Source organism: Hippoglossus stenolepis, chromosome 21, assembly GCF_022539355.2.
Source record: "Hippoglossus stenolepis isolate QCI-W04-F060 chromosome 21, HSTE1.2, whole genome shotgun sequence".
Classification (NCBI taxonomy): domain Eukaryota; kingdom Metazoa; phylum Chordata; class Actinopteri; order Pleuronectiformes; family Pleuronectidae; genus Hippoglossus; species Hippoglossus stenolepis.
The window spans coordinates 2278408-2295829 of NC_061503.1; the positions used below are offsets into that span (position 1 = coordinate 2278408).

At 41.3% G+C, this 17422-nt stretch overlaps 2 protein-coding genes across 9 annotated transcripts in view; one reads left to right on the top strand and one right to left on the bottom strand.

Annotated features, from left to right (window-relative positions):
- The window catches only part of LOC118101002 (rho GTPase-activating protein 23), a 64905-nt gene extending 60857 nt beyond the window's left edge, over positions 1 to 4048 (top strand). For all 8 annotated transcript variants that reach the window (XM_035146590.2, XM_035146587.2, XM_047338399.1 and 5 more), the window contains 2 exons: positions 1129 to 1160; positions 1265 to 4048. In XM_035146590.2, the coding sequence (XP_035002481.2) occupies positions 1129 to 1160; positions 1265 to 2266 (1034 nt within the window). In that variant the 3' untranslated portion in view covers positions 2267 to 4048. The remainder of the gene's footprint in view (positions 1 to 1128; positions 1161 to 1264) is intronic.
- Positions 4049 to 5532: 1484 nt separating this feature from the next.
- Positions 5533 to 15306, bottom strand: acbd4 (acyl-CoA binding domain containing 4). Its single transcript, XM_035146591.2, has 11 exons — positions 15099 to 15306; positions 14030 to 14151; positions 13348 to 13468; positions 12588 to 12672; positions 12080 to 12200; positions 11386 to 11544; positions 10070 to 10167; positions 9299 to 9485; positions 9001 to 9215; positions 8680 to 8739; positions 5533 to 6668 (listed from the first exon to the last, which is right to left on the bottom strand). The coding sequence occupies exons 2-11, from the start codon at positions 14118 to 14120 to the stop codon at positions 6540 to 6542; spliced, it is 1266 nt and encodes a 421-aa protein (XP_035002482.1). The 5' UTR covers positions 14121 to 14151; positions 15099 to 15306; the 3' UTR covers positions 5533 to 6539.
- Positions 15307 to 17422: the final 2116 nt, after the last annotated feature.

Here is a 17422-nt window from a genome sequence, read left to right on the forward strand (position 1 = left end):
GTATATAAAGTGCATATATCACGAAGACAGGGCGTCCAAACATGGGGGAGTGCAGGCTTTTTGTTGCTTCACCAGGGTGGAAGTTAACTTTGCTTCCAGAGATTTTCAACTTTACAACAGGGCATTTTAACATCTCTTTTGTACATAAAACAATAACACAATGATGTTTGATATAAAAACTGACAGGATGTTCTTCAAAACTGAATGTAAATAATACTCGAGAGAAGTGTAGATCGGCTCTATATGAAAAGTGCCCTGAGATAACCTCGGTTATAATTCGGCACTCTACAAGCACTCAATGATGCTTTTATCCACCAAGACAAAGACAGACACTTACATGAATGCCTAAACCTTCATCTAATTGGATATCTTCTTTGTGCTTGTGTAGGTCAGATGTAGCTTCAGTACGACTTAAATGGAAGTGCCACCTTGCATTTATCTTAAAGGAACCCAGGAAGTTTTTATTTAGTGTAGCTCAGGGAAAATGGCTTGGCATGAAGATGACTAATGCTAATTAAAACCCATAATACTAATGACATATAACCTACCCTCTACATTCGGTATTGTTAAGGCAACAGATCGGTGGCCTTGTCAGGTCAAACTCAGCTCAGTGTCTTTCTTTCCCAGTAGATGTCTGTTCTGTTTCTCCAGCTGCTACGTTTCTGCCTGTGGATACTCATGATGTTTCCCACTTTTTCTCAATTTCTCTTTTTTCTTGGACCTTTGTGCACTCCTTTTCCTCTAGCTGAAACAATGGATCAGCCTCTTCGGTAGGAACAGGTCTTCTCCTTGTGTTTTGTGCTTGCTGTTTGCACGTGGATTCATTTGCCCACTCATTTTCTTTTCACCAGTTTTGGTGTCCCCCTCCCCCAGTGTGCCATAACCCCCTGCCTTGATGGTGTTAAAGGCAAATTCTAGCCATTGTTGCTACTTAAAGTAAAAGCAGTGAAAACAGTTGCAGTTGAGTTTTAGGACGAATCCTCAGACAATGGCTAGAGTTCTCCTGAAAGGTTGTGGTTCTGTGTGTTGTGATCAGCCAGACATCACAAGTTTGTACCACCTCCTAACACTAATGCTACCATGTGTTCAATGATGGCACCTAATTTACATCTTATTCTTTTCTAATAGATTCCACTACCAGTGATTCACTTAAGTCCAAGGTAAGCACGACCTTACTTGTACCTAAAATCTAGGATGGAGATCATGGCTTCTGAAACATAAAGGATAGTGTTATCATTAAATGACTGAGATTTCTACCTTTCAGTATTCTTCAAACCCAAAGAAAGATCGGAACGCCAGGGACTTAATGCCCAAGTCCATCATCACTGCAGTTGCCCGAAAACGTAAAAAATGCCTCAGTACCTACTTGCCCGGCAGCAGCGCCGATGAGGACTCCGAGCATGAGCCAGTCAAAGCCAGTAACTGCAGGGGAGGAGAAGGAGGAGAAGAAGAGGAGAGAGGGGAAGAAGAGGAAGTCAAGGGAGAACATATTTCCAAAAAAGAAAAATGGGATGAAAAGGAAAATGGGGTGAAAAATGGAGAAAAAGCAGCAGAAAAAGATTCATTGGTAGAGAGAGAAGGGGCTGGAAAGGAGGTGGGGAGGGAAATAGGCAATGGCACAAAGAATTCCGAAAGTGAGAGCAGACAGACAATGACCTTGCCGCGAACCCAACTGCAGCTTCGTAACAAGCATCTCCACTCACAACACCAAATCCATGCCAGACACCCAAGGCCCTCATCTATGATAAATCCTCCTTCCCACTTTAGAGCTGACAATCTGGCAGCAGGACGTCCAACAGTCCCTTTCTGGATCTCCCCCACCAGGCCTCCCAGCCTCTACCATGCTTCCGGCTTTCATGGGACCCAGCAGCCAGACTGGAACCAGCCACCAGCAGTCTGCTACAGGAAGACCAGAGGAGGGAGGACGAGGGCTATTTCCATGAATCTGGAACTTGAGCTGGGCAGGAATGATGACAGAGTCAGAGGATGTAGAGCGGAGAGGGTGGAGGTGATCAGAGTCATTGAAGGAGCACCAGGTCAGCATGGATATGTCGGGGTTCCTCAGGGATCAATTGCTGGCCCCAGGTTAAGGCCGCAAGTAGATACCCTCCCTCGTCTGCCCCACAGGGCTCCCCCTCTCTCCTCTTCTTCATCTGGATGGATCGATCAAAACTCCCCAGGATCCTCCTCTGTAGTCATGAGGAGATCGGCACTGGACCCACGGGACAAGATGAGAGCGCGGCGTCGTCATACAGTGGTAGTTTAACCTGACTGTTTCACCCATTAATGCTTTACCAAGTACTTCCCATTTACTCACCAACACTGGATCACCTGTGTCACTGTTACTAAAACCGTCCGTCATGTTACTCAGTGGTCTCAAAACGCTTCCCTCTTGGATTTCTGCTGGCAGTAAAGTTGGAGAAGGAATCCCGTGGTTTAGGAATTCTTTCGACACTGTGAGCAGCTTTGACGTTTCGTTTATGTAGCTGGTGGTGAACTAATAGCTAACAGGCTAACCAGCTGGCAACATGCTAGCATTAATCAGTCAGCATATTTCTCTGAGCTAAATCGCTTGTTATTTCACTGTTCGGTGTACTGTTAACAAGATACCAGTTTAAAACCATCTGCGAGACATTCCCCTTCCGTGAAATGTTTTGCTCTTGCAGAATAGGTTGAATAAAAATTGCAACAGGTCCAATCTATGAAGATCATCAGACTCCCACATAACCGCCCCAAATAAAACTTGGTTTAGGATAATCGAAGAAAAAAATCACAAAAACAAGGTATGGATGGTAAGGTTTGTATTTTATCTTCAAAGATGATTTGATTCACACTTTATTTTTTTTCTAAAATCAAACTCAAGTTATGGCAGGAGGTAATTGAACTAAAATGATAATTATATCATCAACGCTATTATCCCTTTAAGTGTTAAAAATTGTTTGGATAAAGTTTGTAGAAAATTAAATAAATCCTGGTGAGAATTGGTGCAGTCATTGTTTTACAGTGTCAAAGTAAAGGACCTTCATCTCCTAAACATAGGGACTTTAACATATATTTCTAAAGCTTTGGGAATCAGCTCCTTCGAATGTCAACTTAATGAACGATGATTATAAAGATGGTGTAAAAGCTGAGACAAACCAAGACACACAATACATTTGAACTTCCAGCTAAATCTTCACCAGCAAACTACAGAGCACAGTCATCAGCCATGTTTTTCATTTTCAACTGCGCTGTACATATGTTGGCGCCCCCTCCACCCTCCCACCTCCCACTAGTTTTCACTAATGATGTCTTCGTTGGGCAAATATCACAGTGCACTGATGCAGTTTCAGTTCACTTCTCTGCCTTTTACGAGCTCTTTCCAAGTCCTCCTGTGGATCTACAGCGAACGTCAGTGATCAGTGGGAGCAAAAAGCGAACTCACTTTCTGGATGATGTGACGTGGGCATTACGTCGAAGCTTCCATGGACTAAAACAATGCATGCATGGGGTTATTGACATATCAAAATATGCAAAGCCTAAGTGTTCAACACAAGCCTGTTGTTCTTCCCTCTGTGTGTGTGGGTGTATGCGTGTGTTCGGAGAGCGATGTCAGAGTTTTGAGGATACTGACGTCTATTTCGTCAGAGGAACTAAGTGTTTGAGGCAGCTATGTCAAGTTATGCCAAAATCCTTGTTGTTTCTATTTGGGTAATTGTACAGTGTGAGCAGTACGGAGACGTACTGAGGCGAGAAAAGTGTTACTCCAGTTGATACATTATATCAGTGTTATAAGGACAGCATTGTCATGGGAGCAGATGATCGTGAACCAGTAACCTCTTTAAATCCCAAACCACAGAGTCTTACCTGGGTGATATTTTTGCATTTTTCCTTTTCACATTTTCAGTGTTCTACTCTTTTCCCAGAACCTCTGTAAAAACAGACGTGTACTTTATGTACGTGGGTGACTGTGCGTGGACCAATTTTGTAACAGTTGTACAAAGCCTTGTTAACTTAACCTGTGTATATAAATATTATACTTAATATATTAAATTATTTGTTTTGGAAATGGGTTTGCATGTTTTTATTTATTCATCATAATATTTTTTCCAAGACTGTGTGGTTTGACAGTGATGTGGTACCAGGGTTTGTGCAAATGAGGCAATACGGAAACTGATAAGGTTGAGGAGTTTATCTGTCAAACTAATGATCACGTCCAGCTTAGTTCTATAGGCTTCACACATAGTACACACACTCACATAGTAAAACTCCCTCAGCCTCGTATGATGTTCCTGTTCGAGAATCTTAGAATAAAACCTTCATGATGTTTCAGGATTACCAACAAACTATTCAAAACAAGTTCAAAACTGGAGGTGCTGAGTTTCTAAGATATGAGCATATTCCTGAACGAGAGGGCCTATTGACACACTGTCCAGTTGCACTACGTGACATTTCAGCTGTAGAATTCTTGGGAGCTTCTTCCTCGATCTCAGCTGCCTTGCATCACATCAGTCTTCTAATTTGTTTTCCCTCTTACAAGTCCCAAAATTACTGAACTGCAACACTTAATGTCTGGAAAATTGTCTTTAAAATAAGGACCATCTCATGTTAAATATATTTGATGAATAATACTCAACAAATGGTAAATGGTCTGTATTTATATAGAGCTTATCTCGTCTTAATGACCACCCAAAGCACTGTACAGTACAGTTCATTCACACACACATAATCTACATGCAGCACTTTTTTCTATGAGAAAGGCACAGCTGTTGGGGGCAGTTTGGGGTTCAGTATCTTGCCCAAGGACACTTCGGCATGCGGAATGAGTAAGACTGGGATCAAACCATTAAGCCTCTGTTTAGGGGGCAACCCGCTCTACCCATGAACCACGGCCGCTGCCAACATAAAAAAGCAAGCACGGGAACTTACATCAAACATGTCTGGTTTATTCACTTTATCTGCTGTAAATAAGAAGTGTTGTGAAGTGTTCAGACCCAGTTACGTTATTGTGTAGCATTATAGTTAACATTTAAAAGGAATGCTGTTTTTACCCATCAATCTACACTTTAAAGCCATATGTTTGATTTAACTATCTATGAGATGAGTCTATAGCTTGACTGAACTGAGTCGAACAGGTTTTTATTTACTCTGCATGTCGGGATAAAAACAAAGCCATAAGATTCAAAACACTTTCTGTGGACTTGTTCCGAGTGTTCCCAGGAGAACAGTGGCCACGATAACCTTGAAACAGAGGTTATGAAGCAGCAGGACCTTTACTAGAGTTGACCATCTAGGCAAACAGAGTAGCGGGACAACACGGGCCCTGTCAGTGAGGTGATCAAGAACCCAACAGTCTCTGTAACTGAGCTGCAGTGTCCTGCAGAGGTGGAGAACCTGCTGGAAGTACGACCATCTCTGCAGCTTTCCATCAATCAGACACTAAATAACAATAATGTGACAGATTAGGATTACTGCTGTGAAAATAAAAGCTTTCATGTAAAAAAAAATAAAAATAACACAATTGCTGCCACAGATTTAGACAGTCGAGCCGTATAGGAAATATAGATCTTTAATTTGAGCTTGTGTTCAATAACAGTTGTTATCTCATCAGTCCGGCGTCCTGTCCACGCTGTACTGCCCTCTCGCCCCCGGTATCAACTAGTAGAGCTGATGGGTGGATCTCAGTCTGTGTACCTAGTAATTGCTTATGCCTGCAGTTACAGTAGTTCAACATGAAAAGGGAGAATGTGATCTTGTACAGTGATGATGGATCTACGAAGTGAGATGGTGAAGTTACACTGTGATCAAACAGTTAAGCTGTGCGGTGCATTCAGAAAGTTTCACACACCTTCACCTTTTTCACATTTTGTTTTGTTGTTGCCTTGTTTTTTTTATTTATTTTAGAATTAGGATACAACATTATGGAACGTGTAAAAAGCTAAAAGGTGTCTGAGTGCACTGTAACGTACAGGACGTCAAAGAGATGCAGCACCAGAGCAACGATAACACACAAATTCAATGTAAGAGACACTGACCCACAACCTGAGCTCACAACATTCACAATGAAAACACAAGAGTCTCAACACTCACTGCAAACGTTCTGATATTTTCCATAGATGTTGAGGGTATGGAAGCAAAACCAGAAGAAGAGGAATAGGGTGAATGCACATTAAGTCTCACTAACATAATATATTAATAATAAAATCTGAGTCTTTAATTCAGGCTTGTCATGATCAGTATAAGCACATCTCCAGGTTTGATGAAAACAATATCGAGTGACTATCTGATTCCTGCTGCCCGGCACAGGGCAGCTCATGAAGCCACTTGAGTATTTTAAATAAAGAATCTGCAGTGAGTGAGAGGATTTCTGGATCCTGAGGTACATTTGTCTCCCAACAGACAGTCCACAAAGTTCTCTCCTTCCTCCTGGTGTTCAGGGTGGCGGTGGCGGCGGAGGAGGAATCCCTCTTGTGAATTCATACTGGTATTAATCCTTTCTGCTGTAGAAATGGAACTCCTTGCACCGATGGATCGCTGTGGCTGAATGGTTGAGTGTCACTTCACGAAGATATGCGTCTTCTCTTCTGGGCTTTCCTCAGCAGGTAGACCACGCTCTGAGCCACAAAGGGCCACACCAGGAAGAGCAGCACTGTCTGACCCGACACGTCAAATGGCCACCACCCCTCCTCCTGAGAGAAAAAAATCAATCAGTCCATTATTCATCCCAGAGAAGACAAGCAGGAGTTTAAACAACGTAGTAATCACACACCCGACAACTGGCTTTCACTAAATATTCTATGTGAGAGCTTGTGCTGAGAGGTTATGTGTTTCATAGTGGCTGAAGAGTTCAATATAAACAGAACACATTATACAACGATAACACAAACTTTAAAGCAGTACTGGTGAAGAAAAATCTTTTCATCTAATTTTTTTTCATTCATTTGTGTATTTGACAGGGACAATGCACATTAATCAACAGCAAAATGACTGTAAATGAGCCAGAGTTAGCTCAACAGGCTAATTTCCATCTGTTGTCCTTGGCCATTTTGTGTGCCTGCTCTTTGCAACAAAGTGCACAGATGTGTGATGAAGATGACTGAACTTCTAATCAGTATCTACCAAATCAGAATTAACTCAATGAGCCTCAGTTGTCCTTACTTGAATATAGATTTTTGGTTCAACGTACATGCTGACAGTCAAACCAGAAAGTACAAAGCTTGAAGTACAAAGAAGCATTTCGTATTGTACCTAAACGGGAGGGAATAGATAGCCGTCTGTGTTACTGTGGGTCATGACACAGAATCTCATGGTCCACCTTTGTATCCACACACTTCCCAGACAGGATGTCCCCTCTTTGACACAATACATCTAATCTGTAGCATTCCTGCAGAGGCCATCATGACCTCTCGGGGGAACCAAATCTGTGATTGTGGATAAGTAACAAGATTCCCTGTACTAATTTCCTTTGGTAACTTGGAGGAAGGCAAACAACAAGCTGTAAGTCTAATGCAGGTTGTTAGACAATGTGTTATTTCCCCCACCCCCCAGTAGATATAAAGCAGCAGTCATTTATTTGGAGTAGTGTTTGTGTCCAGCTTATGAGTCTAATGTTCAGAGGGTTCATCACTGCCTGTTCTCTAAACACAAAGTAGATGAGGACTGTGAGACTGAACCAAACAATCAAGTCGTGGGTAAGAGAATGTCAACAATATGCCCTGTTCAGACCTGGTATTAACATGTATTCAGATCTGAGTCCATCAGTTCACACCTGCCATTAGAATGTGTCCTGAAAGTGTGATCATCAGGTCTCACTTCCCTGCTCTATATACAAAGAAAATGGCGTACGTCATGTCTTTTCACAAAGTCTGACTCGTTCCAGTCACTTTAACCCTGATGTCCTGATTGCGTGTCTCGTGTTGTGTGTAGCAGATGAACAACATAAACGTCAGTACTGTCCAGGTCATAACTTCTGATTAGTGTCGGTGTTTATTATTGAAGTGTAAAGTTAGCGCAGGTCAGTGAGAGAGTGGAGGGACGACACTCAGACAGGAGACTCTGACATGATAAAAGACGACCGGACCTTTAATGTGTGTCTGTCCTAATCCTACAGCAGCGGTGATTGTAATTATGCAGAGGCGGGACTTAGCTAAAACAGTAACATAGCAGAAAACATGAATCGATTATGTTGATACGATCTGTCTCTGCAACGATTTAAAGTCGTCCACGTTTGCATCACTGATCTACAGTTTGACCTGATTCTGGCAATTTAAGCTGCGGCTCTCAGTCAGTAACACACTCACAGGAGATGGTTCTGGGTGAGGAGTGGGAACAAAAGCAGCAAGATTCTTTGCCCACAATGGGGAAATTTGCAAAAATATATGTAGCAATGAAGTTGAGTTTTGTTCCAAACTTTTACGATGTTAATAGACCTTTTAAATGCTCATGAGACAAAACCTCCGAACATCAGTTTGACAAATAATCCTGACTCAAGGTTTCACTTCCTAACCATTTCCAGAGCTGTTACCCACATCTCACAGCATCAATGATGAGCTGAAGAAAAGCTGAAAAAACAGTGTTCCCAAGGTCCTAAATTAACTATCATGCCCACAGTCAGAGGTTAGTTAGAAGACTTCCGTTGAGTACATTCATGAACAGTTGCTGAACACACACATTTGGAACTATAAGAGTTGACTCTCTTACCTGCTGATGTGAAGCTGTGGTTGCACACTGCAGACATTGCCTCCACTCTGAGCCCTGAGCCTGTCACACAGAAAGCAGCAATGATCTCAGGGAGTTAAAGGGTGAGTCTGGTGATGTTCTACATTTGTCTTTTTGTCCACAACTCCCATGCACAGAGGCAAAGCAACAGTGAATGTCTCCTACTAAGTAGTGTGAGTATCACAACCTGATCCATCAGATTCCTTTTTTTAAATGCAAGTATGTGTGTGAGGTGTTTTTTTTAAAGATACATGTCTTCACTAGTGTGTGACGGAACAGAATGATCATCATATACAAGCTTACATGTGTGGCAGCGAGCCTCTCCACAACCTCCAGCCGGTCCATCACACTCCTCATGTCCTCTCTGAGCCTCCGTAGTGCTACCATGATCTGCTGCTGTAGCTGGGTGTCCTGGATCCTCTCTGCCCCGCCCTCGGAACCATCCCCTCCTCCTCGTCCAGCCCCGCCGCCGCCACCACCTGGGCCCCCCCACCTTGGACTTCCCTGAGGGACACCACCTACGGACAACAACATAGGACAAGCATTACTTGTGGCAAGTGTGAGAGAAGTGTAAAGCAAAGCGCCGGTGACAACAGCTTACGTTCTCTCCAGTTGTGGTTGGAACCTTCCCGCCCACTGTCTCGCCTCCTGCTGACGGGACCCTGACCCTTCCCATCGCTACCTCCCTCTCCACCTTCACCTGCTCCCACCTGCCGGGCCTCCAGTCGGCCGGATGTCTCCAATGACACGTGGCCATTCGGAAAACCGTTGAATTTACCTACAGGAATCTGTGAACACCAAGAGGAGAAAAGAAAAGAAAAAATATCAACCTTTGAAAAAGTCTATTTATACTTTTCAATTGTAACTTATAGTGTAATACTCCAGCTCTTTACTCCAGCTATTTCACTGTGTTGGACAATGACTGTATATAAAGATGGACACAATTGTAAAAAAGAAGCCAAGTATTATGGATACAGGTGCTGCCATCTTATGTTTTATGTCTATGCAGAGGTGATGGAGTGGAGCCGTGTTATCGATACACATGCTAAACCAGTCAGAGCCAATAACTCATTTAAACTTATCAGAAACATGAACACTTAGACAAGCATCAGTGTGATAAGAACTACCTAAAATGACAGAAACCATCTTTATGAAAAATGTTCTAGATATGTTCTTTGACTTTTTTTGTTTTATCCATGTCTCATCCACCAACATGGAGGAAGCAGGGTTTATGCCCTTCACTGCAGCCAGCCAGCAGGGGGCAACCATCATTATATTCAGTCATTGGTGCTGGAATTCCAAACATGCTTTATACTGTTTGTTGGCAGCATCACAAGCTCTACTTCCAGCATTTTGAAGATGTGAGTCATACCTTGATGTTACTGAGTTGCTCCACTGAATCCACAGAGTCACAGAAGATCTCACTCTCAGAATCACTGGTCAACGCCAAACCCTCGCACACTCCAGAGTCTGCAGCAGCACAACATGTATTTGACACAAGTGAGAAAAGCAGATTTCATGTCTATTCTTCAGATTCTCCAGTTTGATCTGACTGGAAACTAGGGATTAAACCTCATTTTTGTTGATAATATATATTATGTCAATATAAAATTTGGTGAAATTACTTTAGCTTGTGTATCAGTGACAAAATACCTGATACAAAATTGTCATACCCTTTCATCTCTACTGGAAACAAATATGCAAAAATATGATTGGATTGATGAAACGATGTTGTAGTTCTCCTGCTTCTGCCCGCTCCGCCCTAAAACAAGACCTCTTAATTCTAACCTCTTTATTTTTTCTCCACGTTTTGTGTTTGAATGATATCTCTACAGACCTTGAGAATTTGAATTCCCAGAGACGTACAACTCCCATGGCGAGGATTATTTTGCATTATCTTGAAATACTTTTGCATCACATGGTTCTCTTCTTTAGTTTTTCTGATTCTATTCCTTCTGAGCCATATATATTGGAGTGCAGCTTGGCCGCATTCAAAATGTATAATTTTGAGGGAAGGCAAAGGTGGGAGGCTCCTTATAGAACAGCATATCTGCTGATGGTTTTTGGAAAAATACATTCAGATTTTGAATGAGTTTAAATAAATGAACAGATGAGAATAAAGAAACATCTATAAATAGAGGTTGGTACCAAGATGAGGGTCAATCTTACTGCTCTCTGCCCTACAACCCTCAACTCTCTCTAGAATATTCCACATTAGCCCATGGGGCTGCCTCTGATTCTGAACTGGAATGCAGGAGTGAAACAACAGACTAGCTGCAACTTCTCAACTTTGCCCTGTATCAATAACGCCCAACACTGAACTGCACAGCACAGCAGAGAACTGGAGTCCTTCTGTCTGTCTCCTGTGTAAGCCTGATCTCAGCTACACATCACCAACTTTAACACCTGTATTAATGAGATCAGAGGTCACCATCATTAAATCTGGTTTGATCAGCCGGCTCTCTTTCTCACCTCGTACAAAATGTTGGCTGCGATCTTTACAAAAAACCACCTGGAAATGTTTGTCTGTTGTTTTCACAGGAGAACTACATTTTAATATAAGACGGCTTATAGAGTAGAAGAGAGGTGTGGACAGGAGCTAAATGGTAAATGGTCTGTATTTATGTAGTGCTTTTCTTGTCTTGATGACCACTCAAAGTGCTTTAAGGAGCTACACTCTTTACATACCATTAGGGATGGTGTTGGCTGTGAGGTCTATAACCTCAGCCGGGCTGAACTCCCGATCTGGATCCTCTGGAGGAAAAGAGTCTTCTTTAGGAGACATCTGCTCCTCTTCCTCACTCTTCATCTCTGCTGGACTGTCAGCATGCTCACTGCCTTTAAGACCTGTGGTAAAAGACAAACACTCTTCTATTTATATATTCAGTGGAAATCGTCAGCAAGTCCCCACAGCTCCATAAATTTCCTGTAGAGCTGAGAGATAATGGAAACTGCAGTGGGGACAGTTTGCAGCTCTGGCACTGTGTGACTGTAAAGGTTTCACTAAGAAAGCTCAGGACCATTATGTCTCCAGTGGAGATGTAAATGGTAATACATGCTTGACTATTGCAACACCCCTTTTCACCATAAAGCATCCCTCTATCGTTTACAAGTTGTCCAAAGATAATCTACCCTGAGAGAGATGCATACGCACAACAGGCCCATGACATTGTGAAGTGGGTGTGAATGTCAGATTATCTGATTCAGAAAGTTAAAGAAAAAAAATGGTCAGACACAGATAGCTGACTTTAAGGTGGGGCCAGTTTCTGAAACTATTGGACCAGAAGAAGAACATTAGGAAGCGTTCAGGCTCCCCACAGGTGGAGGGAACTGACGTCAGTGCCCCCTCTGGCTGCTCCGTTACTGCTGCAGACCCACTGACCTTCTCTAAGTGCAAGCAGGGACCCTGGAGGCTGAGGCATATCATCAATGACCAGGTAGAGCGGCTCGAAGTGGTGGAAGAGCGACGCCGTTTTCTCATTCATGGGCAGGGTGTCGATGACCTGCAGACCAGTGGAAATCTGTATTTATCTCTGTTCATCACAATACACGTCTGTGTGTATTTGGCTGAATTGTATTTATCTTGTTTTATTTAATGTTCTTCTTCATAATTACAATGTTACTGAGAACTGATCTGATCAGTAACAAAATTAAAGCAACAGGAAGGTGACCATAACAAATTAGGGGTATAATCTAAACATTGCCTGGTAGCCAAATGTAAGATTTATGTGTAAGGGTGTAATCATCCTATTCATTCATTTATCTGAGATATTTGGTATAAAAATAAATCTTACATCTCTCCTGCAAATGGAGATGCAGATGTTGTCATAAATACCATTTTCAATACTGAACTGAAATATATGATTGAAATCAATAAATCTGTTCTATACCTCCTGGGCTACTTTCTTCATCTCGTCCACATATGCAGCCATGGCACTTTCACTGCTCATCCCCCCCAGGTGGCTCCACGCATCCCTAACACGTACACCAGAACAACAAGTAAAACACAGGTCTGCCACTACACAACTTTACTGGGAATATAAAAAATGATTCAATCACAGTGCTTTTGGCAATGTCATAGTAAAATAAGACTAATTTCTCCTTAGCTTGTTAAGGGAAATCAGCTAGATGTTCCTAGATGTCTATGTAGCCCTTATCTCATCGTTTTAATATGAAGTTGACAAATAAGTGCATTTAAGATAATATTACACAAAACAGTTGAATAAATAAATACAAATTCAACATAGCAGTACTGAGGAAGTCATATGTATAGTTAATTCAATGCAACATTATTTATAATAACTTTCAATAGTCTATCCATAATTGATGAAACCACTGACCTGAACCACAGTCCACCTTTTAGTAACTTTTGTAATATGAGATAAACTCAAATAGAATGATCTTATTCTGACCAGCAGCAATGAGTAAAACATTGATAATGCATACAAAGAAACTTCACACCAGTTTTAAAGCAAATATATTTAGCAAATCTGTGTAGTAGCCTCTACTGGCAAACACACTAAAAAACAATTAGTAACACATTAAAAACACTTCTGACTCCAGGCTGTCTGTACGAGCTAAGGTGTCTGCTACGAAAAAGTAACCCCGATCTAATTACAGAGTGATATACAAGCGCACACTTATACACACCATTTGTAGCGGCCAACTGGGTCCCAGAACCCGGGTCGCGATGCTGTACAGGGTCCACACACTGCCTGCTTGTACAGACTGTAGAAACGCAGCATCACCTCGTAGGAGGGCCGGTAGGAGCCTGTAACAGAGGAGTCATTTATCAGCGTTTCCCATATGTTGCCGTCCAGATGATTTAGTAGCTGCCAAAATATATATACAACCAATTTTAGGATTTAAATGCTTTCATCCACCCGAGAGAACCATCCACTATCAATTAACTAGAGAAAAATAGTGTTGGGGTGTTGGCCTATGTTTGCTGACTGTCAATACTATGTTAAACCCAGCAGAGTGATCCTTCTGCACACTGGATAGTTTACAAGCACTGAAAAGCCCCACACTCACAATGCATTGTTAAAAGGCCTCAGATTACACTTACTGATATACTCAGATACGATTAATTTTAATGAAGTTTGTTCTCTGTGCATAAGAACTCAGCATGACTCACAGCTGCACTTGGTCCAATGCTGTGAGGCTTCTGTTCTGGAAACAGGACCGTATTATTAAATTAAGTGCTGGGTCGCACAGTTGCATCGAACAACAACAAAGAGTTTTATTCAACTCTTCTTAAGACTTCACCAGCAGCAAACTTCCTCTCACATGGCTTGTGCCAATCATGACGTGGCTGTAAAATGTTACCCACCATTTTTGGGAAGGTTATGGATGACATCCACAGCCGCCTGAAACCGTTTCTGGTGATCGACCACAGGCTCCTCCATCACTGGGACTGGCATGACACTTCCAACTTTATAAACCTAGGCGGAGCTGAAACACCACACAAACATACATGTAAGGGTCAGGTAGAAGAGTGAAATCAAAACTTACTGTGTGTGGCAAGCATCTTGAGCTACGTCACATTCAACACTGCATGTGACATGGATCATAAAAACTGTGAAAGGCTCGAAGATCTCAAAGAAATCTCACAAAACAGGACCGGAGGTTTTAGGTTAACTATTCTCCACACCAAGCAGCTTTCGGGGGTTGGGAAATTAATTGATATAGCCTTATTAAAAATAGGAAAATACTATCTTACTAATTCATTATTCATCCCTTAAAAGTCATCATTTAGCAGGGATACCTTTGGAGGCAGTTACTGTCGCTCCCTCAGGGGGTCACTTGTCGATGACCCTGCTCTTAGGACCCAGACTCACAGTGTGATGTTCTTTATTATGCCTGCCTCGCATTTATAAATTCAAAGGAATGTCATGACATGTCCACATAATACTTCCCCTGGTTTGTACTTCTCAGTAAACGTGTTGTGTGTGATGTTCATTGGTTTTCATGTAAGTTTCTGTCAGAAAACTCTCAGCAGTTAGTTTGTCCACTATATACAGACTTATTTTATATGATAACACGTGTCATTTTTGTTAATTATTTCACGTTTGGTAATAAATAATAACTCATCAATTACTTAATTATAACTTGTGTTTAAGTGTTTGTTCAGCTAATAGCTGTCAGAAACTAATCGTCTAAACTAAGAAAACATGACAGGGCCTAACAACAACTCTTTCTAGTTGCAATGCAGCTTTCAAACTGCTGCGCTGGACCTTCGTACCGAATACACCTGACACATGTACTGATGGATATTTATACCGAGAATCGCCGTGTGGCTAAATTCAGGTTTGGTTTGATGAGACAAAAACACAAGATAGTAGAAGTTGAAGACATGGAAGCTAGCTGAGCTAGCTAACCAGCTTGCTAACTTGTCTTACCTCAGTGAGTGTGTGTCCCGCCGGCGGCCATGAGCAGCAGCATGAAAACAGCAGGACAGTTTCACAGAGACTGAGAGACAGGAGAGCTTCTGCACTTTCACTTGTTTCTTGCTTCACTTTGACGGTAAAGTCTGAGAAACTGTCACCTACAGGTCTGACCTGAACCCTGGAGCTACACCGGGATGTGCCTAATGGAGAAGACTTCCGTGTCACGTCACATGACCCATTCGACCGCGCCCACTTCGCTGTTTAAAGCAACACCGTAGAAGATATACGACTGTTGAAATTACACTATTAATATAAAATAGATTCAATTAAATCTAATTAAATAGAATTTGATTATGATGCAGAAACTTGGATTGACCAAATCTACTTTCAAATACTTGAATACTGTCAAATACTGTCCGATCATTTAGATCCAAGTTCCCGTGGCCAATACCGGACTAACTGGATTAAACTGCACAATCCAGTCTCTCGTGTTTATGTACAACATATTGTGCAATCCCTTCCCTGTGTTTGTTATCTTTTTATATTTAATTTTGTTTCCTATTTTTTACATTATTTATACTTGCACAAACATACCAGAAACATTCCAGTACAGAAGTGTGCGTGTGTGTGTGCGTGTGATATATATACACACAGAGGGAGAGAGAGAGAGAGAGAGAGAGAGAGAGAGAGAGAGAGGGAGGAGGAGGAGCGAGAGAGAGAGAGAGAGGGAGAGAGAGAGAGAGAGAGAGAGAGAGAGAGAGAGAGAGAGAGAGAGAAGGAAATTGAAATGAACAATTAATATATTAATCGCCATGTGACACAAACATGAAATTATTATAATTTCCAAATCCAGTGGTGCCTTGTAAGAAGAATCACTATCCTTAAAGCTTTACATTATTCCAGACAGTGTTAAAAATATAATCCAGAGTACTTCTTCTCGTCAGAACAATTTAGGAGATGTCTGAAATGACTGCACAGAAGCTGGGCCTTTGCAGATCCACTGGAGCCATCGGTGTATTACTCACAGTGTGTGTGTGTGTTCCACACTGGACGCATTAGGCGCATTACGCAGCACCATTGTCCTAATCACTGCGGACCGTATTAGAGGATCAACTATTTTCAGAGCATCACTTAGAGACGGTGATTTGGTTGAAATCAGAGCTCGGTGCACGGGGACGAATAACAGAGTTAGACCTCAGAGCCACAGTCTGTTCACCTCAGACACAGTCTCTCCTCCTCCGATAATCCACCTCAAATCCTTCTATTGTTAACCCCACGGTCAAACGGACATAGACTGATCCCGGAAGTGCTTGGAATTTCCATTTAAAATAAAAGCGAAATAATTGTGATGTTGTAACTTCAAATGCGGCTGTGTCCTTTTGCATCCACCAAATGAATGAACGACAAACATATGTAGTATAACAAAATAGGTAGGTTTGCATCAATTAAAATAGAGCAAAAATGAGAAACATAACCCAACATACTCCATCCAGATATAAGGTATAGCTCTCATAAAAGGGACACCATTCAGGGTTATTAGTTCAATTATTAATTCAACAACAATGACAAAAATGAATCCATTATTTCAGTACGGGATACATTACACTAACTATACTGTTTAGTTGTATTTTACTTAGGAATTTCAGTTTTATGTTGCTTCACACTACTATTCAGAGGCAAATATTGTAACTACTTGATACCTATTTACATGTATCTGATATTTACATTTCCAGTAAAGAATAATAAAACAGAACAAACGCAAAATCATGAATTATTATTTTTATTGTTAATAACGCCTAACTGTTCAAACCAATTTAAATTATCTCCACCAGCTGTATCATTATCAATTATTTATTGTACATTATCTTGAAATGGGTCATTCTGCATACAAATGTTTTACTTGTGGTACTTAATATATGTTGATTCAAATATTTCTATTTCAAGTTTTGCCCAGTTATGATAAAATTATATAATGATAAACAACAGTAGCTAAATATCTTAAGTAGGAATTTAAGACAGAATATATTAGCGAGAGTCATGGTTGTATTACAAAACACGTTTCTGTGTGTCAAGCCTTGAGTTTACATGATCCACATTTTACTGGTATGTTTTTTTTAATGTATTTATTTATTCAATCTTAATACACAAAAATCATGAGTGAGACGGTTCAAAAGTAAAATTAATAAAAAAGTGATTAGATCAAATGAAAATGTGAATTATTTTTACCTATACCTAACACGAAGAGCTTTATTCTGAAAATCTTTTCAGGAAGTGTGTGTGTGTGTCTTGTGGGTATTGACGTGCGTGCATGTGTGTGCGCGCGTGATTGTGTATGT

Excerpts from the sequence above, each read along its gene's own strand:
- acbd4 (XM_035146591.2), bottom strand. The coding sequence starts at position 14,120 with ATGCCAGTCCCAGTGATGGAGGAGCCTGTGGTCGATCACCAGAAACGG. Across the intron at positions 13,469-14,029 it reads CCATAACCTTCCCAAAAATG|GCTCCTACCGGCCCTCCTAC; the intron begins GTGGGTAACATT and ends CCTCTGTTACAG. Across the intron at positions 11,545-12,079 it reads CCTGCTTGCACTTAGAGAAG|GTCTTAAAGGCAGTGAGCAT; the intron begins GTCAGTGGGTCT and ends CTTTTACCACAG.